General features: G+C 44.2%; 1 protein-coding gene across 1 annotated transcript in view; it reads right to left on the reverse strand.

Moving 5' to 3' along the window:
- The window catches only part of LOC126412962 (ankyrin repeat and SAM domain-containing protein 1A-like), a 209926-nt gene that overhangs the window by 123334 nt on the left and 58776 nt on the right, over nucleotides 1-27816 (reverse strand). The window contains exon 3 of the mRNA XM_050082854.1: nucleotides 17739-18080. Within this exon, the coding sequence (XP_049938811.1) occupies nucleotides 17739-18080 (342 nt within the window). The remainder of the gene's footprint in view (nucleotides 1-17738; nucleotides 18081-27816) is intronic.

Genomic DNA, 27816 nt, shown 5'->3' on the forward strand with positions numbered 1-27816 from the left:
TCTCTTCTTGTCCAAATTATTTATCGTCCATGTTTCACTTCCATACATGGCTACACTCCATACAAATACTGTCAGAAATGACTTCCTGACACTTAAATCTATACTCGATGTTAACAAATTTCTCTTCTTCAGAAACGCTTTCTTTGCCATTGACAGTCTACATTTTATATCCTCTCTACTACGACCATCCTCAGTTACTTTGCTCCCCAAATAGCAAAACTCCTTTACTACTTTAAGTATCTCATTTCCTAATCTAATACCCTCAGCATCACCCGACTTAATTCGACTACATTCCATTATCCTCGTTTTGCTTTTGTTGATGTTCATCTTATATCCTCCTTTCAAGACACTATCCATTCCGTTCAACTGTTCTTCCAAGTCCTTTGCTGTCTCTGACAGAATTACAATGTCATCGGTGAACTTCAAAGTTTTTATTTCTTCTCCATGGATTTTAATACCTACACCGAATTTTTCTTTTGTTTCCTTCACTGCTTGCTCAATATACAGATTGAATAACATCGGGGAGAGACTACAACCTTGTCTCACTCCCTTCCCAACCACTGCTTCCCTTTCATGTCCCTCGACTCTTATAACTGCCATCTGGTTTCTGTACAAATTGTAAATAGCCATTCGCTCTCTGTATTTTACCCGTGCCACCTTCAGAATTTGAAAAAGAGAGTATTCCAGTCAACATTATCTAAAGCTTTGTCTAAGTCTACATATGCTAGAAACGTAGGTTTGCCCTTCCTTAATCTAGCTTCTAAGATGAGTCGTAGGGTCAGTATTGCCTCACGTGTTCCAACATTTCTACGGAATCCAAACTGATCTTCCCCGAGGTCGGCTTCTACTAATTTTTCCATTCGCCTGTAAAGAATTCGCGTTAGTATTTTGCAGCCGCGACTTATTAAACTGACAGTTCGGTAATTTTCACATCTATCAACCCCTGCTTTCTTTGCGATTGGAATTATTATATTCTTCTTGAAGTCTGAGGGTATTTCGCCTGTCTCAGACATCTTGCTCACCAGATGGTAGAGTTTTGTCAGGACTGGCTCTCCCAAGGCTGTCAGTAGTTCTAAAGGATATATAAGGTAGATATTACAATCTCTAATTTGTTAAGATTACCGTAGAACGTGTGACAGTCTGTCAAACAAAATTTCAGTAAAGTTCATTTCCTATTTGCAAAAATGGCTCTGAGCACTATGCGACTTAACTTCTGAGGTCATCAGTCGCCTAGAACTTAGAACTAATTAAACCTAACTAACCTAAGGACATCACATACATCCATGCCCGAGGCAGGATTCGAACCTGCGACCGTAGCGGTCACGCGGTTCCAGACTGAAGCGCCTAGAACCGCACGGCCACACCGGCCGGCCTGCTATTTGCAAGATCATTCAAAACTAAAGATTTTAATTTTCTTATTGCAGACAAACAATGGAAGGTAGAAATACATTGCTCAGAGGAAGGTTCAAATATTTATATTCGCGCAGACACAATACCGTAGACTCCAACGTGTGCACCATGCGTTTCTCGAGAAACGTCGAAACCGCAGCCTGTCTGGTGGACTTCCGAAGGCTGTGTGTGAGCACATCTCGGATACGCTCGACATTTTCAGACGTGCGTGCCCGAACAATACTTTTCTCTCTGCGTACGCAACCGATTTCCCAGAATCGGGACCATTGCTTTTCACAATATACATAAATGACCAAGTAGATTGTATCGGAAGTTCCATGCGGCTTTTCGCGGATGATGCTGCAGTAGACAGAGAAGTTTCAGCATTAGAAAATTGCAGCGAAATGCAGGAAGGTCTGCATCGGATAGGCACTTGGTGCAGGGAGTGGCAACTGACCCTTAATATAGACAAATGTAATGTATTGCGAATACATAGAAAGAAGGATCCTTTATTGTATGATTATATGATAGCGGAACAAACACTGGTAGCAGTTACTTCTGTAAAATATCTGGGAGTATGCGTACGGAACGATTTGAAGTGGAATGATCATATAAAGTTAATTGTTGGTAAGGCGGGTGCCAGGTTGAGATTCATTGGGAGAGTCCTTAGAAAATGTAGTCCATCAACAAAGGAGGTGGCTTACAAAACACTCGTTCGGCCTATACTTGAGTATTGCTCATCAGTGTGGGATCCGTACCACGTCGGGTTGACAGAGGAGATAGAGAAGATCCAAAGAAGAGCGGCGCGTTTCTTCATAGGGTTATTTGGTAAGCGTGATAGCGTTACGGAGATGTTTAATAAACTCAAGCGACAGACTCTGCAAGAGAGGCGCTCTGCATCGCGGTATAGCTTGCTGTCCAGGTTTCGAGAGTGTGCGTTTCTGGATGAGGTATCGAATATATTGCTTCCCCCTACTTATACCTCCCGTAGAGATTACGAATGTAAAATTAGAGAGATTCGAGCGCGCACGGAGGCTTTTCGGCAGTCGTTCTTCCCGCGAACCATACGCGACTGGAACAGGAAAGGGAGGTAATGACAGTGGCGCGAAAAGTGCCCTCCGCCAAACACCGTTGGGTGGCTTGCGGAATATAAATGTAGATGTAGATGTACAATTCGGTATACCAGTCATAAATCTGCTTGTGCTGAGGCGGCTTCTTGCTGAATCGACGATGGTATGCACGTCGCACTTGAACACTGGACTGACTTCGCGCAAGAATTTTTGTGAATTTCTTTATAGTTGTCATGTTGATTAATCGGGTTTCTGCCGCTTGTTCGCGTCTTTCCTGCACGATATCTCAACTGCGTGACTCGCAGCCTTCTTCAAGTGCTGTCCGATACTGATTTCAGCGTGGAACGAGTCCGGTATTTATGCCTACGCTGTGCTAGGCGTTCCCTCTGCGCTGCGCCCTGTTTCTCCACGAGAGGATCCTGAAGAGATACAAGAAGAAACGCAAACGATTGCACATTTGCCAAATGTTGGGCCGATATCTGTAAAAATCAGTAGAATTCTCAGCAAACATAACACTAAAAGCGTGTTCCATCCACCCACCAAGATTAAGGCTCTGCTAGGGAATGTGAAGGATGACCTGCGTTTACAGAAACCGGGCATTTACCACGTACCATATGAATGTGGTATGGTATACATCGGCCAGACGACCAGGACAGTTGACATCATGTGCAAAGAGCACCAAAGGTGCACAAGACTGAGACAGGCAACCAAGTCAGCGATTGCCGAACATTGTTTAGAACTCAATCATTCTATGAGGTATAATGATAACAACATTTTAACACAAACATCGAGATACTGAGACATCATCATCAAAGAATCTATCGATATTAAGGTTGCGGAGAGTCTCATTAACCGGGACACCGGTTTCCAGCTGAGTTCGGCCTGGAACCCAGCACTCGATCTTCTGAAGAAGCAACATAGACAACATCCAGACCCCAAGGGACACAAGTATAAGGATGGAACTAGAGACGACAGCCCAGTACATGTAACTAAGGACGTGCGTGAAATGGCACCTCAGACAACAGACAAAGTATCTGAGGGCGCTCTTCCGAGTCTCGAGCGACGTTTTGAACACAATCGGCCTGAAAGTGACACTGCAGCCGCTCCTTGGGGGGGCGGGGGGGGGGGGGGGGGGGCAAGAACTTCGGACGGAACGCCTAACACGACACAGCACGGTAACAGAACGTCCTAATACACAGAAGAACTCAAATGACGAGAATCGGAAGATTAAACGTCTAGCATAGCTTGGAAGCCAATCAGAACTTAATCCAGCTGTATTGACAACGGATAATAACCACAAAGTACGCGCACAGCGTTCGGAACAGCCGCGGCTAGAAGGAAACGCTACAGCCGTTGCTATTGGTCGGCGCACACCACGGACAGAGCGCCAGACGCGGCGCGGACCGCAGAGGAAGCCCCTAGCACGACGTAGGCATAAATACCGGACTAGTTCCGCAGTGGAATCAGAAAACATCAACTCAGTAGACCGAAACACTACACACACGCCCAATACGTTTCCGAGAGAAAGCCAGATACCTAGGTGTCTGGCTGGACCGGAAACTTACATGGGGGGACCAGATCGAGGACGTTGCCAACAGAGCGCACGCGAGGCTCAAACAGCTCTACCCAATGCTCAACATGGAAAGCACACTGAATAGGAGGGTGTCGAGGTCCATATACATGACACTGATTGGACATTTAATGACGTACGCAGCTCCCGTCTGAGGATATGCAGCTCCTACACGACTGCGCCACCTGCAGATCATACAGAACAAAGTGCTACGAATCATTAGCAAGTTCCCCGCTACACACGCACCGTGGATCTTCACCAAGAATACCGCCTTGAAACCCTCAAGGAAGTATTCAAAAAACGCGCCACACGACTATACAGGAACTCGAGACACTCGAACAATCCTTTCATTCTCACTCTGGGAAACTACGATCGCAACCATAGGTGGAAGCACAAGCGGCCAAAGACACTACTAGTTAGGGCATAGTCACCTATGGTAAATTAACATACACTAACAAGCGACAAACGTCGGCAAGCCCCTGCATATCATTAACACTGACTGGTAACTACCAGCTGCTATTAGAACCGACCAACAGGCCACAGCAGGGGACCGACCCGCTCGCCCACTGACGCACAAACAATTCGCCAACATCACCCTACACTGTGCATCCGATAAATGACCTATCAGACACAAAGACGATAGTAAATCTAACTGTTGCAGGTCGCTGACGCTGAACGAGAGCTCAACACCGGCACCCAGCCGCAGCCGCCGAGCAACACCACCGCACAACGTCAAAGGTATCGACATGCATGATACCGCCGGCCGGTGTGGCCGAGCGGTTCTAGCCGCTTCAGTCTGGAACCGCGCGACCGCTACGGTCGCAGGTTCGAATCCTACTTCGGGCATGGATGTGTGTGATGTCCTTAGGCTAGTTAGGTTTAAGTAGTTCTAAGTTCTAGGGGACTGATGACCTCAGATGTTAAGTCCCATAGTGCTCAGAGCCATTTTTTTTTTTTTTTTTTTTTTTTTTTTTTTTTTTTTTTTTTTTTTTTTTTTGCATGATACCCACCACTAACAAAGCCTACCCCTGCACGACCTACCGCTGGCAGCAAGACATCCGCTACTGCTCTTACCACCCGACCTAACTATCGCAGAGGAGAGGTTTTTTTCCTTTGGCTCTTGCCTTGGCACTTTTTTTTCCTCTGTCCTTCAAAGCGCTACCCTTCGTTTGACATCGACCCAATCTATTTCCAGATGAGCGCTTATTAATGGTTAACCGTAACCAGACGTACGCAAACATCGCAGCACCTACATCCTGCGACAATTCACTTTAGTGAAAACTAAGCCCTTATGCAGAGATGGCAGTAGACCTTTTGAGTTGGCCATCATGCCAGAGTGGGCGTGGAGGCGCTCCACCTGCACTTAAAAAAAAAAAAAAAAAAACAGTGGAATCCGATTCACTGAGACAACATGATGGCAGGACTTGATAAGAGAGTAGCAACGCTGCACAGGCAACAAGAGGAAGGAAAAAGAAGAGTGTCAAACCAGAAGAAACAAACCAAGACGCGATGAGCCGAAAATCAAACCAGAGGAAGAAGAAGGAAAAGCAGCTAGACCTGCGAACCCTTCATCCCAACGAAGCTGCAGCTTCGAGATGACACAAAGCAAGCAAGCACTGGAATCAGTATCAGACAGCACCTGAAGAAGACTGAGAGTTCAAAAATGGTTCAAATGGCTCTGAGCACTATGGGACTTAACATCGAAGGTCATCAGTCCCCTATAACTTAGAACTACTTAAACCTAACTAACCTAAGGACATCACACACATCCATGCCAGAGGCAGGATTCGAACCTGCGAGCGTAGCAGTCGCGCGGTTCCAGACTGAAGCGCCTAGAACCGCTTGGCCACTACGGCCAGTAGACTGAGAGTCACGCAGTTGAAATATCGTGCAGGAAAGACGCGAATAACCGGCAGCAACCCGATTAATTAATATGACAACGCCTCGCCAGGAAAGCTTGAAGAATTTCTTTATAGTTACTTGTCACGGCTCGTTTCGAGATTATCGCATGATCTCATGACCTGACAAATAAAAAAAATTCCTTTTTACGGCTACATCTTCGTGGCTACTCTGCAAATCACACTTTAGTGCCTAGCAGAGGGCCAGCGAATCACCTTTACACAACTTCTCCATTACTCCACTCACGAACAGCGCACGGAAAAAAGAACACCTGTATCTTTCCGTGCGAGCTTTGATTTCCCTTATTTTAGTATGATGAATGGTTCTCCCTTTGTCGGTTTGCATCAACAACACGTTTTCGCATTCGGAGGAGAGAGCTAGTGATTGAAATTTCGTGAGAAAATCCCGCCGCAACAAAAAACACCTTTTTTTAATGATATCCGACCCAAATCCTGTACCATATCCGTGACACTCTCTTCCCCGTTTTTCGGTAGTACAAACGTGCTGCCCTTTTTTGAACTTTCTCGATGTACTCTGTCAATCCTATTTGGTAAGGATCCCACACCGTGCAGCAATACTCCAAAAGAGGGTAGACAAACATAATGAAAGCAGTCTCTTTAGTAGATCTATTGCATCTTCTAAGTGTTCTGCCAATGAAACTCAGTCTTGAGTTCACCTTCCCTACAACATTTTCAATGTGTTCTTTCTAATTTGCCGCCCGCAGTGGTCGTGCGGTTCTAGGCGCTGCAGTCTGGAGCCGAGCGACCGCTACGGTCACAGGTTCGAAACCTGCCTCGGGCATGGATGTGTGTAACGTCCTTAGGTTAGTTAGATTTAATTAGTTCTAAGTTCTAGACGACTGATGACCTCAGAAGTTAAGTCGCATAGTGCTCAGAGCCATTTTCTTTCTAATTTACGTTGTTCGTATTTGTAATTCCTAGATATTTAGTTGAATATATGGCTTTTAGATTTGCCTGATTTAGCGTGTAACTGAAGTTTAACGGAATCTTTTTAACACTCATTTGAATGATCTCACACTTTTCATTACTTACAAGGGAACCTCCCCATCGCACCCCCCTCAGATTTAGTTATAAGTTGGCACAGTGGATAGGCCTTGAAAAACTGAACACAGATCAATTGAGAAAACAGGAAGAAGTTGCGTGGAACTGTGAAAAAATAAGCAAAATATACAAACTGAGTAGTTTATGGGAAGATATGCAACATCAAGGAGACTGGTAACACAGGAGCGCCGTGGTCTCGTGGTAACGTTAGCAGCTGCCAAACAAAAGGTCCTTGGTTCAAATCTTCCGTCAAGTGAAAAAGTTCAATTTTTTATTTTCAGTTTATGTGACGAAACTCTTATGTTTTCATCACTTTTTTGGGAGTGATTATCGCATCCACAAGAAAACCTAAATCGGGCAACGTAGAAGAATCTTTTTACCCACTCGTCAAGTGTACAAGTTAGGTGGGTCGACAACATATTCCTGTCATGTGACGCACATGCCGTCACTAGTGTCGTATAGAATGTATCAGATGTGTTTTCCTGTGGAGGAATCGGTTGACCTATGACCTTGCGATCAAATGTTTTCGGTTCCCATTGGAGAGGCGCGTCCTTTCGTCTACTAATCGCACGGTTTTGCGATGCAGTCGCAAAACACAGACACTAAACTTATTACAGTGAACAGAGACGTCAATGAACGAACGGACAGATAATAACTATGCAAAAATAAAGAAAGTAAAATTTTCACTCGAGGGAAGACTTGAACCAAGGACCTCTTGTTCTGCAGCTGCTCGCGCTACCACGGGACCACGGCGCTCCTGAGCTCACTTTGTCTTTGATGTTGCTTATGTAGTCCATGAACTACTCAGTTTGTATATTTTGCTTATTTTTTCACAGTTCCACACAACTTCTTCCTGTTTTCTCAATTGATCTGTGTTCAGTTTATCAAGGCCTATCGACTGTGCCAACTTATAACTAAATCTGAGGGGGGTGCGATGGGGAGGTTCCCTTGTTAGGGCCAATTGCCAATTTTGGCACCATACAGTTATGTTATCTAAACCGTTTTGCAATTGGTTTTGCTCTTCCGATGACTTTGGTAGACGATAAACGGCAGCATCATCTGCAAACAACCTAAGAAGGCTGCTCAGATTGTCTCTTAAATCATTTATAAACATAAGGAACAGCTGAGGGCCTATAATACTGCCTAGTAAAACGCCACAGTCACTTCTGTTTTACTCGATGACTTTATGTCAATTAGGTAACGTGGAAGTTAAAAGAGTTTTGTAATGGTCACAATAAAGTCAAGAGTAACAAAATGTGAGCTTCTGATATATACCACAGAGTACATATGCACAACACGAGTTTGGCATTCCAGCCACATATCGTCAATTGAAGCTTAAGCTTCATCAGTGAAAAACTTAATGCCAGCAAGAAACCCGACAGATGTAAGGCTCGAACTGTAGTGTCAAGCTGTACTGTCTGCGTTGCAGAAGAAGATATGGAGCCCACTAGACGGCACTGGAGCACAGATATAGAGCACGCAGAACACGCTGGCCGGTAGATGCACAGACAGCATGGCATGTGTTGGGAGACAATGATGTTTGGTTTGTGGGGCGCTCAACTGCGCGGTCATCAGCGCACGTACCAAGTCCCAATTTTTACACAGTCCAATTTTTGCCACAGTCCAATGTAGACACGATCACAAATGACGATGAAGATGATGATGTGATGAGGACAACACAAACATCCAGTCCCCGGGCAGAGAAAATCGCCAAACCGGCCGGGAATGGAACCCGGGGCCCCGTGATCCAGGGACAGCAACGCTAGCCACTAGACCACGAGCTGCGGACTTGTGTGTGGGGAGAGCAGTAATGGTGGGGGCTGTGGGCAGGCGCTGTAGGGGAAATGCCGAGTGCCAGAAGGGAAGTGCCGTTCTAAATTGAAGCCTACACTTACATTTTTCGTAAATATTGAGTGGGGCCTCTCCACACCCATACTTGCACGGTGGCCACTCAAAAAAATCTACTGTCACCTCCTCCTTGGTGAGTATCTAAGAAGAATTCCACCGAAAGTGCAGGGATTTATTTTCACCTGGTTTGTTAATCATTTGTTACTTTCAGAGAAGTGTCATGAGTGGAGAGTTTTGAGTAAAACCTACACATTTCTCTTTTTGCCTTGTTAAACTTGCTTCTTTTGCCAAAACTCAGCGGAATTTACACGGTCTCAGCTCACTAACACGTTGTGCAGATGTAATTGCGAGAGAATTCTGAAACAGTGGTTTATTAAGTTTATTAAGTGAGTAACTGAGAAAAAGTAACTTCAGCATCTTATGAAAAAGTGTATCCCGATACAAAATAAACATGTAATGACTTCACTTATGTTGTTCCAAAACGCACAGTATTTCTCGTTTCACCATCTACCTGTGACGCTTAAAAATTACGTTCTTTCATCGGAAAAATCTGGTGTTAGTGAAATAACGCGGTAGACGCAAATGTTGGATAATAACCATACAGCAAAATACTCTCCTCTTTGTGTTCTATCATTTGCTGAAATTTCATTTCGACATTTCAAACCGTTTATGAAATACGAGGGATGTTGTGAATATTTCACTCTGGCTTTATCGCTGGCACGGTGCGAAGGCAAATGAGTGCGCTAGGTCAGACCAGCTTTCTCGAGACTGGTGACAGAGAGCTCGATTAAACTCCAAAGAATAATTCAGTATGTTAGCCTAATTTCGTACGCAACAACATATTGCATAATATGCGGCAAACAAATATCATAGCGATCCCTATTTTTCATTCAATTTTTTTTAGAATTTTGTGCAGCGTATTATTTCCACACAAATACCGCAATAACTATTCGCATTAACGCAGTTGTGGGCATATCATAATGAAACTGACATATAAAGCTACAAAGCAAAAATGAATTTTTTTTACTCAATAGTTTCTGTAAAATCGTATGAGAAAGACTGCAGGGCGAACGCGTCGATTCTGTCATCGCCGACTGGCCGAAAGGTGGCAAACGATTGTCGCCTTCCCCTGCTGAACAAACGAATGAACTCTCCCAGCGCTTTGGATGAAACCTGGTCACTACACATTGGCCACTGTATCCTGCGCGACCTATACGTGTGCCGAACGCCACGTCTTTGTGTGGCTTATGTGGAAGGTATTAGCCAAGTAAACAACCTAGCATAAACACATACAAAAACAAGAAATTACGCAATGGTCCCCAATCCGGATCACTAGCAACTTTTACAAGTAATTTTCTGAATAACGTTACAGAATAAAATGGTCTGTATTCATTGCAAAACTGAGTGACTGATTGTAATTGAGGAAGCTTCAGCTTCAATTGGTGATACACGACTAGTATATCAAAGTCGTGTTGTACATTTGTACTATACGGTCTGTCTCGCTTTCACTTCATTGCCCCTTTCGTAAATGCCTCTCGACGCACATTTCCACTAAAGTACGCGTTCTGACTAGTGTAGAGACGCATACATACGTCAAATCGGAGGAGTGGGCAGTGTAGAAATATCTACAATTTATGAATAAAAGTTCGTCGGCTGTCTGTACTTCGGTTATTTAAGTTTTCAGTTCCAACACGAATCTCAGATCGAAAACTCCGTTGTTAAGTTTCCAAGCTTTAATTGAGGTTTTGCGTTATGTGTTGACGAAGCAGTCACACTTGAGGAATGTTATGTTGTTATATAATGAGGAAACCTTATGAGCAATAGTAAAAAAAAAAAAGCTACAGTGTTAGAAAACTCCTGCATATTGCGAGAATTTGTATCACAGTACGCTGATGTATCATAAACACCTTTCCAACACAGCTAATGAGGGAAACTCCCCATTGCAACCCCCACAGATTTAGTGGTAAAATTGCCCTGTGGACTGCCCGTCAGAAACTGAATGCAGATCAAGCATGGAAACAAGAAGAAGGCGCACTGAACTGTGAGAAAGAAGCAACATAGAATGTGCAACATCGAGCGACTCGCTAGAACCACGACGTCGTGTTTGCGTGGTCGCGGTGTTGGACTGCAAAAAAGCGAGATATGTGTTCAAACCTCCCTCGGGCCCCTTTTTTTCTCACAAATTTATGAAATGTCCATCCGGTCATAGATGTGTCTGTTCTCCTTCTGTAGTCATGGCGTCATACTATACACTGGTTTAGCATATGAATCATGTGATAAGAACATATTACCGTCACAAGTAAATGTGATGAATAGTCACACCAGGCGAGATGCCAAATGGACCTCTAACAGAAATGAAAACAACAAACAAGAGGGTGTGAATTGTGTGACAGTTAAGAAATTCAAGGCTCAAAACTTGCAAAACGGAACTCTAGGGATAGGAGGTATGTTGAAACGCCCCTTTTGAAAAATTATACATAAGACTGTGCTTAAACTGACATACAATATTTTTAGCGCAACGCAATCGGACTTTCAGAAATCCCTACAAAAGAAAGGCCCTGACTAACATTAACCTATACGTTTCACAAATCACTTACCTCACAAAAATCTTCGTTACTGGAACTACTGCAATATAGCGAGCGCCACTACTGCCAGCTAAATAAAAGATTCAAACTACGGAAGGCACTAACTACTGATAGGCATAGTTAGCAAATGAAAGATTTTAATAGAGAACAAACAATGTATTTACCTTAATAGTCATATATAGCAGTTCATGACAAATTACAAAACTCCGCCATCTCTCTCCCCACATCCACCACTACTGGCGGCTCACCTCCAACTGCGCAACGCTACGCGCTGTTCACAGCCAGCTGCCTAACACTACAATGGCGAGTATTACAACAATGCAAAGCAGCCACAGACTGCACACAGCACAGCCAGTGATTTTCATACAGAGGTGGCGTTACCAATAAGAAAACCTAAACAGCCTACTTACAATGTACTGTAGGTCCCTCCGCTACACGTCGCTATTGCCAACGGACGTTACACCACGATACATACATAAATTTGAAAACAGCAAACAGACAGGTCGATGACCAGACGGACAGTTCATAATTTTGTAAAAGGAGAGAAGGTTGGATGTGAGGGAGATTTGAACCCGGATCTCCCATCTTGCAGTTCAGCACCGTGAGTTCAACACCGTGACCGCATGACCGCGACGCCATGGTCATTCAGAGTCGTTCAATGTTGCACATGCTAATCTAAAACGATTCACAGTTTGTGTTTCGCTTATTTTTTCCACGGTTCAGTACACCTTCTTCCTGTTTTCATGCTTGATCTTTCTTCAGTTTTTCAAGGACTATCCAGTGGGCCATCTTTCCCTTGTAAGAAGGTACAAACAAGAGTGAACCTGGCCAGGACGCTGGCAGGTAGTACATGAGGAGGTCAGTAGCACATGGGGAGTAAATACGAGTACATCAGTTCTCAGTGGAGCATCCCTTGCGCTGGTATACACTGCAGCAGAATATTGTGCAGGAGTTTGACTCCGTAGTGCTCATGTGAAGAAAGTTGATGTTCATTTGAATGCCTCTATGAGAACCATTAGTGTCAGACTCAGATTTACACCTATGTATTTGCTGCCAGTACTATCAAACATCTGTATAGTTCGATTTCGTCGAAAAGTGGCTCTCTATAACTTTCGCTTGCAAGTTTCTAAAAATGAGTCAATCTTGCTTCACGAAATTTAACTCTCGCTGCCTAGGAAACGCCTCAAAGACCAGCAAATAACGAAGAAGGAGTCCAAATGCTCTCCACTGGGTCAACAGTGACACTGAATGGAAACGTGAGTGGCAAGCCACGAATACGCTGTACAATGAATTTATTGACAACCCAACTGTTGAAGTTCCAGGCTTTCATCATCCTAGGGGGGTGTGGGTACAGCTTAACCAGACTAGAGAAGGTACCTGCAAATATAACATGCAAAAGTGGAGTTTTTGTACTGACAGTCCATGTGACTGTGGCAGTATTCAGAGAAGAGTCAAATTGTAACTGAGTGTCCTTAATAGACCATTCCCTGTAGTGATCAAGAATCTACAGGGGCTACAACTTTGCTTCCGCCGTTTTTTCTCAAAGTTCAAGGCTTTATTGCGAGCATCTTACAAAAAATTTACGTTTCAAAGTATTGGCCATCGCTGGCCACTACTTTCTTCCATCTTTCGGGCAACATACGAATCCCTCGGCGGAAGAACTGGGCGTCTTTCGAGAAGATCCATGCATCGATCCAAATTTGCAATTGTTCATATGACAGGAAGCGCTGGGCAGCCAGGTCGTGTGACATTCAACTAAAAAGTTGGTAGTCAAATGGAACAATGTCTGGAGAATACGGTGGGTGAAGTAGGACTTTCCAATTCAACGTTTCCAGGTATGTTTTGGCGGGTTTTGCGATATGGGGTCGAGCACTGTCATGCCGCAAATCATCTTTTCATGTCTACCGCTGTATTGTGGCCGTCTGTCTTTCAGTGATCGGCTTAAACACATCAACTGCTTTCGATAACGATCTGCTGCGATTGTTCCCGTCGGTTGCAGTAGCATCGAACGCTTCCTCTCTTTCACAACCATGCCGGTCTTCAACGTCAAAATCACAGTTCCTGAAGCAGGACACCATTTTCTGCAAAGTTCTGTCACTAACAGGCGTCTCACCATAGGTCTTACCCAGCTTTTTATGAGTCTCAGCCGCAGATTTCTTCATATCAAAGCAGAAAATTAAAACCTCCCGCAGATGACGAGAATTGGACTCGTAAGTTGACATATTTAGCCGAGAATAACTTTAAGATTCAATCAAAAATCGACTAATATTTTGATGGCGTTATATTCTCAAATGCCTAAGCTTACTGTATGGCACTAACGACCTACGACTTGTGCCACTACATTCCACTAATGCCGTCTACTGCAAAACGGCGGAAGCAAAGTTGTAGACCTAATACATGAAGCATACGAGGTGTTCCATTGGAGTGACTCTTCCGACACTCATGTGTAGTCTCGGGTATTTAATCTTTATAAGTAGTTGCTCATGTATATGTCTTTGTTAAATCTGCATTGGATTTGTTGTTGTAATTGATGCACACAATGGTAATAATAATAATAATAATAATAACGGTTGACATATGGTGAAATTTCTCTAAGTTGTTTGGTTTCATTGCAAATGTATCGTCAATGAACTGAGGTACTGACATAAAAAAATAAACATCCTGTGTGGCCATAGACACTTGCTTAAAGTAGGTCTACTCTACAGGTATCATGCATTGAGAAACAAAATTACACTCTAAGAATATTACACTCTAAGAATATAAGCTTATTAATACTGCTAAAGATTACGTAAATCATAATGAAAAGAGAATAATTTAACAACTTTTTGGGGAGATGATGTTTTTGACGGGACAGCAGAAGATAATACGAAATAAGAGGTTTAAGCCAAAGATTATCGGAGGCACTGAGAACTCTAGCGTATTCGCTATCTGTCTTGTATGGATGTGATTCGGTACGTAATTTTGTTCCTGAAAATTTCTAAATGTTCTACGATGTCCACATACTGCTGACAATGTTGACAACGGCCTAAGCATCCAACGCAAACAAAACAAAAGCTGAAAACTGGACGTCTTAGAACATTTTAAAATTTTCAGTCACAAAATTACGCACCAAATCAGTGGTGGATAGTATATCGTTCCTGTACTACCATTTTTCTGTCTTATTTCAGTCGCTTATTGAGCAAGAAAAACGTAAGTTTCTATATGCCTCCGTACGCTTTTTAATTTCTCTAGTCTTACGATCTCTAAGCGACATATACGTTGGTGTCAGCACAATGCTCGCACAGTACTCTTCAAATATAGCTTCTCCAAACTCAACACACAAGGCTTCGCGAGAATTATATCGAATATCTTCCAGAGTTTCCCATTTAATTTTGCCTATCATCACTGTTAGACTCTCGTAAGGGGTACGCTGACCTGATGGGATAGTAGCAGCGAGTGTCTGAATCCTTTTCCGTCTGCTGTCGTCTTTACCTGTATTCCAGACAATTGAAATAAAATTGTAGACTGTGTCGACTGGCGTCTTATATTCGATTACTTCCACAGGTGCGTTCCATTCGGCTTCCTTAATACGTGCGCGTCTCATTTCATATCACTTCGACATGTGCTCTTGTTGTTTATCACTGATTTTGCACTCGAGTAGTACCAGGAGCTTCCTCTTTGTTATGGGCATTATACTTCATTTATTCGTGTTCAAAGAGAACTGTCATTCCTAACACAAAGACGAAATTATTTCAACATAAAAACAGTTTTGGTTACGAGGTTATTTAACCTGAATAACGCGTTTCACGCTTTTGGGGCAGATTGTGTAAGAGTAGCTGGATATGGAAACCATCTGTCATAAAGCCGTATGACGGCTGGGTTAGATATCCAACTACTTTTACCCAATCTGATGACGGCCCGAAAGAGTGGAACGCGTTATTGAGATTTCAATTACGCGTTTCACCCTTTTGGGCTGTCATCATATTGTGTCAAAGTAGTATAACATCGCAACATAGACTGTTTTTATTCTGAAATAATTCGAAATCGGTTGCGTAGCAACCTGTCTCAATAGAACGGAAAATTTTTTACAAAGAGGAAACTTTATGCAAGACTTTCAGCATTTCCTTACGATCGCCGAAAGACGACACTTCCCTACTCCCAACAGCATCATTAGCAAAAGCGCTTATAGTGCTGCCAATGCTATCTGATAAATCGTTTATGCGTATTGAAAACTTTAGAGGTCATATTACGCTTCTTTTGAAGACCTATGCTGTAACTTTCGTATCTGTAGAACATTCGCTGTCCAGAACAATATACTAGGTCTAAAAGTAAAATTCATCGACCAGATGGAATACCTCTCAAGATATCCGTGTGATAATATCTTGGGTAGCTGTAGACGATGAAATGTGACGAACGCCTTTCGGAAATTCAGGAAGATGAAATGTTCCTATTCTTCTGCATCTACTATTAGCAATATATCGTGAAAGAGTAAAGTAAACCGTGTTCGAATGAGCGGTTCTCCCTGAATCTGTTTAGATTCTTTGAAATAAGACTATAGTTAGCTCGCCGGGAGAAGTGGCGCAGTGGTAAGATCATCATAATCACAAGTCGCTAAACTAACTGTTGAGCGTCGTGACCCCATGAACTAAACGCAGTCGCAATTCCGGGTGGTTACCAGCTTCTCTTAGCGTACACCGAAGAGTCTAGAGACCTTGATTTGATCCATCCACCAGCTGGCTGCTCTTGAGTTCGGCTTGTGCCCTCGATGTTTCCTCCCATTTCTTCTTTCGGTCCATTTTATCCACAGCATCCTATACCAGCATCATGCGGCAATACTTTGCTTGTCTCTGGTTTTGAGGACCCTTGTATACAACCGTAAAATAAGATGGAAAATACGAAAGTCACAACCGGCAAGATCTTTGTACTGTTTGTTATCCCCCATGTTCTGTCAGACCTTGGTGAGTTGCTTTATAGCTATTCTCCCTGCAATTCGACTTCTTATCTCATCTTCACAACTTACCGTGTCGCAGGTGGCTGATCCAAGACAGATGAAAGAATGTATGACTTTCAGTTGCTTTCAATGACCTGTGAGTTGGACAGGTCCTCCTCCGAGGAGTTTGGACTCTCTGACATTGATTTCTAATCCATATGACAGCTTGTGGTCTTGCGACAGCGTTCTCGTTTCCCGCGCACGGGGTCCCGGGTTCGATTCCCGGCATGGTCAGGGATTTTTCCTGCCTCGAGAAGACTGGGTGATACTGTGTCCTCTTCATCATCATCATCATTCATCCCCATTACGATCGGAGGAAGGCAATGGCAAACCATCTCCAGTAGGACCCGCATCGCCCCCTATGCTCTTCAGAGTATGGGACCTCATCTCTCTCTCATGACAGACTAAAGTTCTTGATTTTTGTCAATAGCTGAGTAAGTTCTTCTTCGCTGCTGGCTACAAGCACGTGTCATCCACAAACAGGAGATTGTTAATATTAGACTTGAGATAGTCAAGAGACGTACAGGCGAGGGGAGAGTGTCTAAAAATGGTTCAAATGGATCTGAGCACTATGGGACTTAACTTCTGAGGCCATCAGTCCCATAGAACTTAGAACTACTTACACCTAACTAACCTAATGACATCACACACATCCATGCCCGAGGCAGGATTCGAACCTGCGGCCGTAGCGGTGGACCTTGTCTGGCACCTTTCAGACATGCTGAAGAAATCAGACGTGATGGCACTTGTCTTCACAGTTGCGGGGTCATTACTGTATAGAGTTCTGATCAGTGCTATTAGATGTGATGAGGCACCCACCTACGCAAGCACCTGCTACATCTTTTCCCAGACAATACAAAAGCTGTAGTAGGATACTGAATTCGTGTTTGGGAAGACGTAGTTCAGATCCCCATCCAGATTTAGGTTTTCAGTGATTCCCCTAAATCGCTTAAGATGAATGCCTGTATGGTTCCTTTGGTAGGGCATGGCCGATTCCTTCCCAAACCCGAGATCGTGTCCGTCTCTCATGACCTCGTCGTTGAAGGGACGTTAGAAATTAACCTCTGTCACTTGTACATTTCACCAGGAAGGTCGCAGTGTTTGGCCTACAACATGGTCTAGGATCCTACAAGACATGGACATCTGCGATATTCTTCTGACCAAAGAACTATGACTTGCGGACAATACGTCATAATTTCGTGTTATTTGCCCCCTTGTCTCCCATCTCGTGACCAGTTTTTGACCAGTTTTTCTATCTCCATAATAAGAAATACGTAACGGGTGCAAAGTGGACTGCTGTCTGGAACGGAAGACGGAACGCGGAAGTAATTGGCGCGGCTAACTCACCGAGCCTGCTCTGAAACTCCTTCTCGAGATCGCTGACGAAGACGGACTCGCGGACGAGCCCGGTGCCAAACGAGGCCATGATCTCCGAGATCTTAGCCCACTCCTCCTGCTCGTCGAACGGGCTCAAGATGGACAGCGAGCCGGCACTGGGCTTGTCAGCGTCTTCGCCAGAGGCACGGCCGTTGGCGGTAGCTCCGGCGTCCGCGGCGCCCCCGGAGCCGCCCCCGACGCCGCCTCCGGCGCCGCCTCCCTCGTACACGCTGCGCAGGCGGCGGAGCGTCCGCGGCCGCTCGGCTCGCGTCCCGCACTCTACGCCCTGCGCCGTCGAGCCCTTGTACAGCCCTGCAACACGACAGCCCCTCGTCAACGCGGTCCTGCCGTGCCGCGAAACACCTGCAAGAAATCTCCCTCGTTTTAAAGGGGCTGTGTAGGGAGGACATCAGAATATGGAGCACAAGATCGGATTGAAGAAGGAAATCGGCCGTGCCCTTTCGAAGGAACCATCCCAGAATTCACCTTAAGCGACTTAGGGCTATCATTGAAAACCTAAATCTTCAGGGTCGGACGGCGATCTGTTCTGCCGAACCGTTGTCCTGAACACGTCCAGCGTCTTACCGCTGCGCCAGTTGTGCGGCAGGGGTGGCCACTAACCTTACCTTCGGGAGCTGCAAACGTGTGTAAGATGCACGCATTGTTTAGTAACAATTAAAAATAATGAAGAAACATTTTTATGCCGTGAAGTATTCTCACACCACAAAATCTGTAATTTATATAGCCAGAAAAAAGGAAACCAACCAACGAATGTGAGTTCTGCTACTAGTTAAACAGTCCGATTGCCCAAAATTAATTACACTGTGATAGCAATATACTCTTATCACTATTAGTTAAAAACGGTCTCGGTTGCAATTTTATTTTTTTTTATTTTTCAACGACTCGTTTCGCCTTATTTACATATCTTCAGGTTATCTTTTCTAGATGGACGCGAGAGGCACCGAGATCTGCATAACGCGTTCCCGTTCACAGGAGCGAGTAACAGAGTAAGATGGGGGCTCAGGTAGTAAGCATAATGCCTCTCGCGTCCATCTAGAAAAGATAACCTGAAGATGCCTAAATAAGGCGAAACGCGTCGTTGAAAAATAAAAAACTAAAATTGCAACCAAGACTGTTTTCAACTAATATTGTTAAGCACTGGTTTGCTGTATGCCTCATATGGATTGGAAGAATTTCTATGCTCTTATCACAATAATAGCTTCACTGCACAGAGTGATAACGTAGACACGGTCTGACTGTCAAGGGTCAGGAATATATCCTCCGAACAACTGAAGATAGAAACACAATTCCGACGTTCCTGGAGAGAGAAAAGTTCGAATTTTTATGCATTCAATGCGAGCACAATGTCATACACTACAAATATCAAAATGGTGGCTCATTTCCTGCCACGCACGAAGCAGCTGGTCTTTCGTTATCGAATTCCAGCTTCAGCAATGCAATGTCGCGGACGTTCAAGAGCGGAGGCATAGGGGAGATAAAAACGCGGCCTTTTACGTAACCGCACAGATGAAATGCGCAAGGTGTGAGTTCTGGAGATCTGGGAGGCCACCGGAGATTAAGTTCGTCTTCTGCTCTTCCTCTTACAACCCAGCGTCCTGGAATGGTGTCATTCATGTAGCGTCAGACGCGCTCAGAGAATTTCTCATGGTGCTCACATTACACGCATAAAAATTTGAACTTTTCTCTTTCCAGGAACGTTGTGATTGTGTTTCTATCTTCTGTAATTTGGAAGCAATACATATTTTAAATCTATTCCTTCTTTCTGAATAGACCTCTGTATATTCCATGCAATGGTGCTAGGGCCTACCCTTGTTGGAAGAACCTCTACGTACAAATGCTCGGAAGTTATGAGGGATCCACCGACTGACAATGGTAATTTGAACCAGGTAGTTCTGTGACTCCAGGAGTGGTCCATATCGAACCCCAGAGATCGACTCCGACATACAAGGACTCCTTAACAACGGAAAAAAGTGTCGGTGCTTTAGATGTAAATGGGGGTCCAGGAGAGTGGATCCCATTTAGGCAGGCTGCCTCCAAGATTCCGATTACTCACAGCGTGCTCCTGTGTACATCACTGTTCCTCTGATCAGATAAAATAGAGGATGGGGCAATTATTTTCGCTCTCCTGCTCGCAACCTTCAGTGACATTATTAATTATTCTTCTAACTCCACTCTGTAAAGTTCTACCCCTTGTTCTTCTCCGAGTAGTGGAAAGAGTATCTGGCGCTGCATTTGATGGGCCAGAAACCCATCAGAAGTGTATTAATTTACGAATCAGCACAATACGCTGGTGCAGGCGGCTCCTCGGTTTTCATGTGATACCACAATCGTACACTGTCATAACAAACGAATGTTACGGCGATCTCGACTGTTGTTTTTAACGAAACATTTGAAGTTGATCAATTTGTAAACATTCCACTACGAAAGGCACGGGGTCTACCCGAACTACCCAAACAAAACAAAACAAAATATTGGCACGTGGTCTACGAGACAAAAATGTTTGGGAACCTCTAATGTAGCGTATCGTTTAAGACGACTACTCATGAAAAACCGGAAATCCGAGTTTGAGTAACGCCGTAAATGTTCATGTGTCACTTTAAAAGTGTAGCAGCCCTATGATTGCACTAAGTGCCGAGGCGATATTTATGAACTTCCTATTTCATGACCCTACGTACCAGTGTAACTGACGACATTCTTCTTCCACTTCTATCAACTCAAATTGTTAATGTATAACCACTTACATTCAAGTCGCCATCTCTGCGTCTGCACGAACTTAAAAACGTTAGAGGGGCGTTATACTTTTCGGAAAAGAGGTACAGTAACAAACTATAATATTTATGGAATCAGCTAATAATGCAAATGATGGATACTGAAAGGAAACTTAAAAATTCTAGAATATAAAATCGCTGAGGTTTTCGTGACCGTTTACTGACTTGTTGCCTGTTAGCAATCGTCTCAGGATCTTCAGCCAATGGTCGTTACCACAATAACTTCAGCACGTCTGTAATATCTGTTTGGTACTCCACAAAAATATTCGACGCTGAAAACATGTATGAAGACTTCGTCTAGGCTACGTATCACTGGCAGAAACTGTTCCGTCTTTCTAAATTTGTTCGGCGTGGCCATGGTTGCTTTCTTCTGACAGCCGTCGATTCTGCGCTGTCTGCTTGTAAACCTAGCAGACTATTTCGTCTCAATTGACGTCAGTGCTGAATATACGCAAAGTCAAGTTACGGAGGCAAATACACAGCTCAGTGTAAGACGAGTAAGCGCAGCTATAGGTCTCGAATACTCAGGAGCGCACACGTTTATTCCTCGTACATGTATGATGTAATGTAATCTCACAACAGAAGTGTGAATAAGACACGGGAAGTGCATTCTACGTGGATTACATACCATCATTGTCAGAATTATCTTGGTGATACTTGCAGTGCCTCTCTACATGGTGAAACAGAACTTAAATGACATTTTTGGACCTTAATCACGACTAAATTGCAGCAACAAGCCCCACTCGCTGGTTTTTTTTCCACCGGTTTCTGACAATGTACAGACTTCATAGACTCGATGAAAAGTGTAACATTATCTTATGATCTTCAGAAGTTTCCTTGAATCTGATTACTACGCAGCATTAATGACATATTAATTGAAAAATGAATTAATCCGCATACTGTAGGATGAAGTGTTAACATAAAGCAATCAGACACTTCTCGATTTCTGCAACCTAATTCTTCTTCCTTCATTTCTTTTTCATATTTAACTATTAGGTGCATTTCGCTTCAACGTGAAAATCTTTCTCATGCTTTGAAGTCAGTGTGGGAGAACACACTGTTACCAGATGGAACACAGACAACTGTATCGTGACATATTCATAAAGACTTTGAAGTCAGTGTTTTTTTTTTCAGATGGGCAAATAAGTGTCTGGCTGACTACCATACACGTCTTGTTGACACTCATCGGCAGCGCGCGGCCTAAGTACTTTGGCGATGGGGTGTCCATACGACTAGTGTTGCGCTTACAGATAAAAATTGCAAAACAAAGTGGCACAACAAATATTTCTACTCCAAAATACGTCGTACCTACATATACATCTACATGCATATTCCGCGAACCACTATACACTGCATGACGGACAATGACTTGCAGGGGCCTACAAATATTACGATTTTTAAGACATACACTCCTGGAAATTGAAATAAGAACACCGTGATTTCATTGTCCCAGGAAGGGGAAACTTTATTGACACATTCCTGGGGTCAGATACATCACATGATCACACTGACAGAATCACAGGCACATAGACACAGGGAACAGAGCATGCACAATGTCGGCACTAGTACAGTGTATATCCACCTTTCGCAGCAATGCAGGCTGCTATTCTCCCATGGAGACGATCGTAGAGATGCTGGATGTAGTCCTGTGGAACGGCTTGCCATGCCATTTCCACCTGGCGCCTCAGTTGGACCAGCGTTCGTGCTGGACGTGCAGACCGCGTGAGACGACGCTTCATCCAGTCCCAAACATGCTCAATGGGGGACAGATCCGGAGATCTTGCTGGCCAGGGTAGTTGACTTACACCTTCTAGAGCACGTTGGGTGGCACGGGATACATGCGGACGTGCATTGTCCTGTTGGAACAGCAAGTTCCCTTGCCGGTCTAGGAATGGTAGAACGATGGGTTCGATGACGGTTTGGATGTACCGTGCACTATTCAGTGTCCCCTCGACGATCACCAGTGGTGTACGGCCAGTGTAGGAGATCGCTCCCCACACCATGATGCCGGGTGTTGGCCCTGTGTGCCTCGGTCGTATGCAGTCCTGATTGTGGCGCTCACCTGCACGGCGCCAAACACGCATACGACCATCATTGGCACCAAGGCAGAAGCGACTCTCATCGCTGAAGACGACACGTCTCCATTCGTCCCTCCATTCACGCCTGTCGCGACACCACTGGAGGCGGGCTGCACGATGTTGGGGCGTGAGCGGAAGACGGCCTAACGGTGTGCGGGACCGTAGCCCAGCTTCATGGAGACGGTTGCGAATGGTCCTCGCCGATACCCCAGGAGCAACAGTGTCCCTAATTTGCTGGGAAGTGGCGGTGCGCTCCCCTATGGCACTGCGTAGGATCCTACGGTCTTGGCGTGCATCCGTGCGTCGCTGCGGTCCGGTCCCAGGTCGACGGGCACGTGCACCTTCCGCCGACCACTGGCGACAACATCGATGTACTGTGGAGACCTCACGCCCCACGTGTTGAGCAATTCGGCGGTACGTCCACCCGGCCTCCCGCATGCCCACTATACGCCCTCGCTCAAAGTCCGTCAACTGCACATACGGTTCACGTCCACGCTGTCGCGGCATGCTACCAGTGTTAAAGACTGCGATGGAGCTCCGTATGCCACGGCAAACTGGCTGACACTGACGGCGGCGGTGCACAAATGCTGCGCAGCTAGCGCCATTCGACGGCCAACACCGCGGTTCCTGGTGTGTCCGCTGTGCCGTGCGTGTGATCATTGCTTGTACAGCCCTCTCGCTGTGTCCGGAGCAAGTATGGTGGGTCTGACACACCGGTGTCAATGTGTTCTTTTTTCCATTTCCAGGAGTGTATTACTCTCATATTTGAACGCGAGTTAAGATGAGGGTCTATACGTCTCGGTAAGAGACATTACGTTTCCTGTCTTATTTCATGATACCGACGAGAGGAATACGATGAAGACAGCAGCATTTTTTGCACAGATTTCCTCGGCCGGGTGTTCTCCAAATTTATCCAACAGGGTGTCGCGAGAACAGTGGCATTTCCTTCACAGATTCCCATTTATGTCATCTGAACGCCTTTGTTACTCTTTCGTACTGGCTATACCGGCACATCTGTATTCGTTACATGTCTGTTGACATGGATACTCGAAAAAAATAAACGCTAGAGCAGTACTCTAGATTTGGCCGCACCAGAACCTTGTTTGCTATTTCCCACAGAGATGCACTGCAACTTCCCAGAACCTTGCCAACAAATCTAAGCCTTCCATTCGCCATTACTACTCCGATTTTACATGTTCTTTCGATTCCATACTGCTTTTTGGTGCTATAAATGTTTAAAATATTTGCTGCGATGCAGACGTTTATCTTGGAATTGAGTCACGTTGGAATAAGAGTAGTGAAAAAGGGCTATCATTTATACGAAATTAGGGCAGCTCTCTTCAGAAAGCCAGAGACCTGTAGACAATCAACAGTTTGATAGTGACCGGCAAACACAGCCCTAGAATTCCTTCATTTGTGCGGCCATAGTGTCCGTAGTTGCTTTAAAATTACTGAAATTATTTTAAATTCATGCAACTACAAGATATTCGTATTTTTGTCACCAAACACGTTTAGTTTTATTGAGATAAAACGTAATCAATGATTTGTAATAAAACATATTCATAATTTGCCTCGCTCTCTAAATCTCAAAAACAGTTCCTTACAAAAGATGTCGGTCATAAAATACCATTAGTAAAATCGCATCTCAATATCTTTTGCTACGAACTGTTTTTAAAAAGCAAGTCAAACTGTAAATATTCATTGTATATCAGTAACTTAGTTTTATATCAATAAAACGAAACGCGTATGGTGTCAAAAACATGTACCTTCTTGTTGTTGCACTGACGGATTTAAAATACCTTCAACACATCCCTGTAATTCTCTAGAACAGCAACAAGTGAAATAGGTGGATTTCACTTTATTTCATATGAAGCTGGTTATTGAGAATGACTGAAAGAAATTTTGAACTATAATACAAACCATTGGCTATGGCTATTCATTTTCATATATTTCTTAAACGTGACATACACATGAAGCACTTCAGTTATTCCTGTCGTCAGTTATGTATTATTACAAGAAAACACAAAAAAAGGAGTAGGCGTATGATATTCCTATCGTCAGTTATGTATTATTACAAGAAAACATAAAAAAGAGTTAAGCTAATGGTGCGTCAGTAGGCGTATTTACTGAACGATTAAATGTATGCCTGGGCGAGAAACCGTGTACGGCTGGATGAAATTAGCTGTCTCGGAATCTCGGAATTATTACAGACAGAAGGAAAAGAAATTTTCCCGGCTTAAATAGCAGTCCCTTAGGTTTTGTGCATGCAGCCTGATAACGTCGACTTCTTGCGCGATATTTCGGCTGATAACCATTCCGCCGTCTTCAGGTGAGTGTTTTGCACTAGGGATTGTTCTTTTATATTAGAAATAGGCGCGAAGAAGTATGCGCAAAGGCACCCGCTACATGAGTGACCTCCGTCGACTTCCGCGCTCTCTTGGAATACTACTCCATCTTTGGCGCGCAGGCGCATGCGTAATGTAATACTGCATGCACGCTCTCTGTCGGAATGCGCACTCGCGGAGTTAAAATGCAGATGTCAAAATTAATAAAATTAAATGTCGCTAGACGTGTCATTGGTCATAAAATGTTTTCTTCCTGAAGAATTTAAAGGCAGTACCGGGTTCCACGCCTTATCCTGCCTCGTGATGACTGGGTGTTGTGTGATGTCCTTCGGTTAGTTAGGTTTAAGTAGTTCTAAGTTCTAGGGGACTGATGACCATAGATGTTAAGTCCCATAGTGCTCAGAGCCATTTGAACCATTTGCCACGCCTTATCTAGTTGAAAACCACCATCTTACGCTAAACGTGTTTCTACCGATTCCTTAATAATTGAGTCCCAGAAGGATCTCGTGAAGATTTCCGTGGCGGAGTAGTCTATGGAATGTATTGTCTTGATACAATGCTCGACTATGGCTGACTTACTGGGCTGCGAAAGATGAGTGTGGCAGTCGTGTTCAACGCACTTTCCACGCACTGTGCGCATCGTCCGATCACAGGCCGACAGCCGTGTCGTGTCACCGTCCGGCGACAGCTGTCGCTGGATGCGGATATGGAAAAGCATTTGTTCAGCACACCACTCTTCCAACCACTCTTAGTTGTCGTGACCGGAGACGCTGTTCCTCAGTCAAGTAACCCAACTGGCCTCACAAGGGCTGAGTGTACCCCTCTTGCGAAAAGCGCTCAGCATACCAGGAAAGTCACTCATCAAAGAGCTAGCCAAGCCCGATAGCGCTTAACTTCGGTGATCTGACGGGAACTAGTGTTATCACTGAGACAATGCCGTTGGCCGAAACACGTTGGCCAATAAATAATTTACAGCTTTTGTGTAAATAATTAAAAATTTTTTCCCTCATTTAATCTGATGTTCCAGATGCAAGGTCGAGTCCTAGACCTTTAGTGATAATATTAATGTACTCCAAACTATAATTTTTCTATATTTTGCTCAAATAACATATAAGTTAAACATCTCGCTTTGTAATATCAAATATTTATTTGATGCGTTTGCAGTTCTTATATTACAGCCCAAAACGTATTTTGTAGATCAGTTATGTTGTTAAATTACATCAGCTATCTTTGGTTTAGCGCAATCTTTGGCAGACGCATCGTTTGTGCAGTGATTAGTAATGTTTCGTAACTCATTGCAAGAGGAGATTGTATGTTAAGACCTCATGGAGAGTATGTGTAAACTGGGAATCCATACATACTACAACAATTATTGAACTATATGAAAAAGACGTAAATCATTTACAAACTACGGCGTGCACAAAATTTATCCTACTTGTAAACGTCACTACAGATATTCGGGTTTGGGTTATGACATGTTCGATACTCCTTCCATCATTGGCGATGATGTGGCGCGGACGAATAGCGAAATTCTGCATGACCCGCTGAAGTGTCGGAATATCGATGCCGTCAATGACCTCCTGAATGGCTGTTCAGACTGGGAGAATATGGCGGCGAATCGAGGCTCATGTCAGTGGCCCCTGGGTACCTCAGAGCCAGAATGCGGTCACCAAAGTGCTCCTCCAGGTCATCACTATCCTGCTTCGATGGGGTCAAGCTCCGTCTTCCATTAACCACATCTTGTCAAAATCAGGGTCACTTTGGATAATGGGGACGAAATCATCTTCCAAAACCTTCACGTACCGTTCGGTAGTCACCGTGCTATCAAGGAATATCGCAGCGATTATTCCGTGACGGGACATTTCAAACCACACAGTCACTTGTTGAGTGTGAATAGACTTGTCGATCGCGAAATGCAAGTTCTCAGTCCCCCAAATATGCCAATTTTGCTTATTGACGAACCCATCCAAATGAAAGCGGACTTCGTCGCTAAACCAAACCGTGCATGCGCATACTAATTCCCATCATGCCCCGCGGTCAACCGTGTAGTTTGAACGTCCTAATGCAAACCGTTCAGAAGTTATGACGATTTCATTTCATATAGTTCAATAATTGTTACCCTGTATATACACGTGTGTATGTGTATGTGTGTGTGTGTGTGTGTGTGTGTGTTTGTGTGTGTGTGTCTGTGTGTACGTTCCACATCTCCTCCTAAACCACTGGACCAATTTCAATCAGATTTGGTACACATATACCTTACCGTCAGGTAACAATCGCTGTGGGGGTTAGACCAATCTCCCTATCACAGGGTTGGGGGTGGGGATGACAAAAAAGCGTAGCCCGCGACTCGTAAATTCCCGGACTTTCTTCACCCAGAATTTGTGAATGAGAGTACTTACTGACTTGCAATAGACTTTACACATAATTTCAATCCTCTACGATTTTTTTTCTCTCTGACATGTCCTACAAAATGAAAAAGCAAAAGAGTTTATCCTTACAGATTCTCTGCTTTTAATGTAGTAAAAGTATCACATGTGCCGTATCACGTTACTAACTTTTTACTACTAACTGTGTTTGTAAAAATGTTGCAGAAAGTATGGACATATAGCACTGAAAGAAAATACAAAATTATATCATTTTGCAACATATAGCCAGCCGAGGTGGCCGAGCGGTTCTAGGCGCTTCAGTCTGGAACCGCGTGACTGCTACGGTCGCAGGTTCGAATCCTGCCTCGGGCATGGATGTTCGTGATGTCCGTAGGTTAGTTAGGTATAAGTAGTTCTAAGTTCTAGGGGACTGATGACCTCAGAAGTTAAGACCCATAGTGCTCAGAGCC

The sequence above is a fragment of the Schistocerca serialis genome, chromosome 7 (genome assembly GCF_023864345.2).
Source record: "Schistocerca serialis cubense isolate TAMUIC-IGC-003099 chromosome 7, iqSchSeri2.2, whole genome shotgun sequence".
NCBI classification, from domain to species: domain Eukaryota; kingdom Metazoa; phylum Arthropoda; class Insecta; order Orthoptera; family Acrididae; genus Schistocerca; species Schistocerca serialis.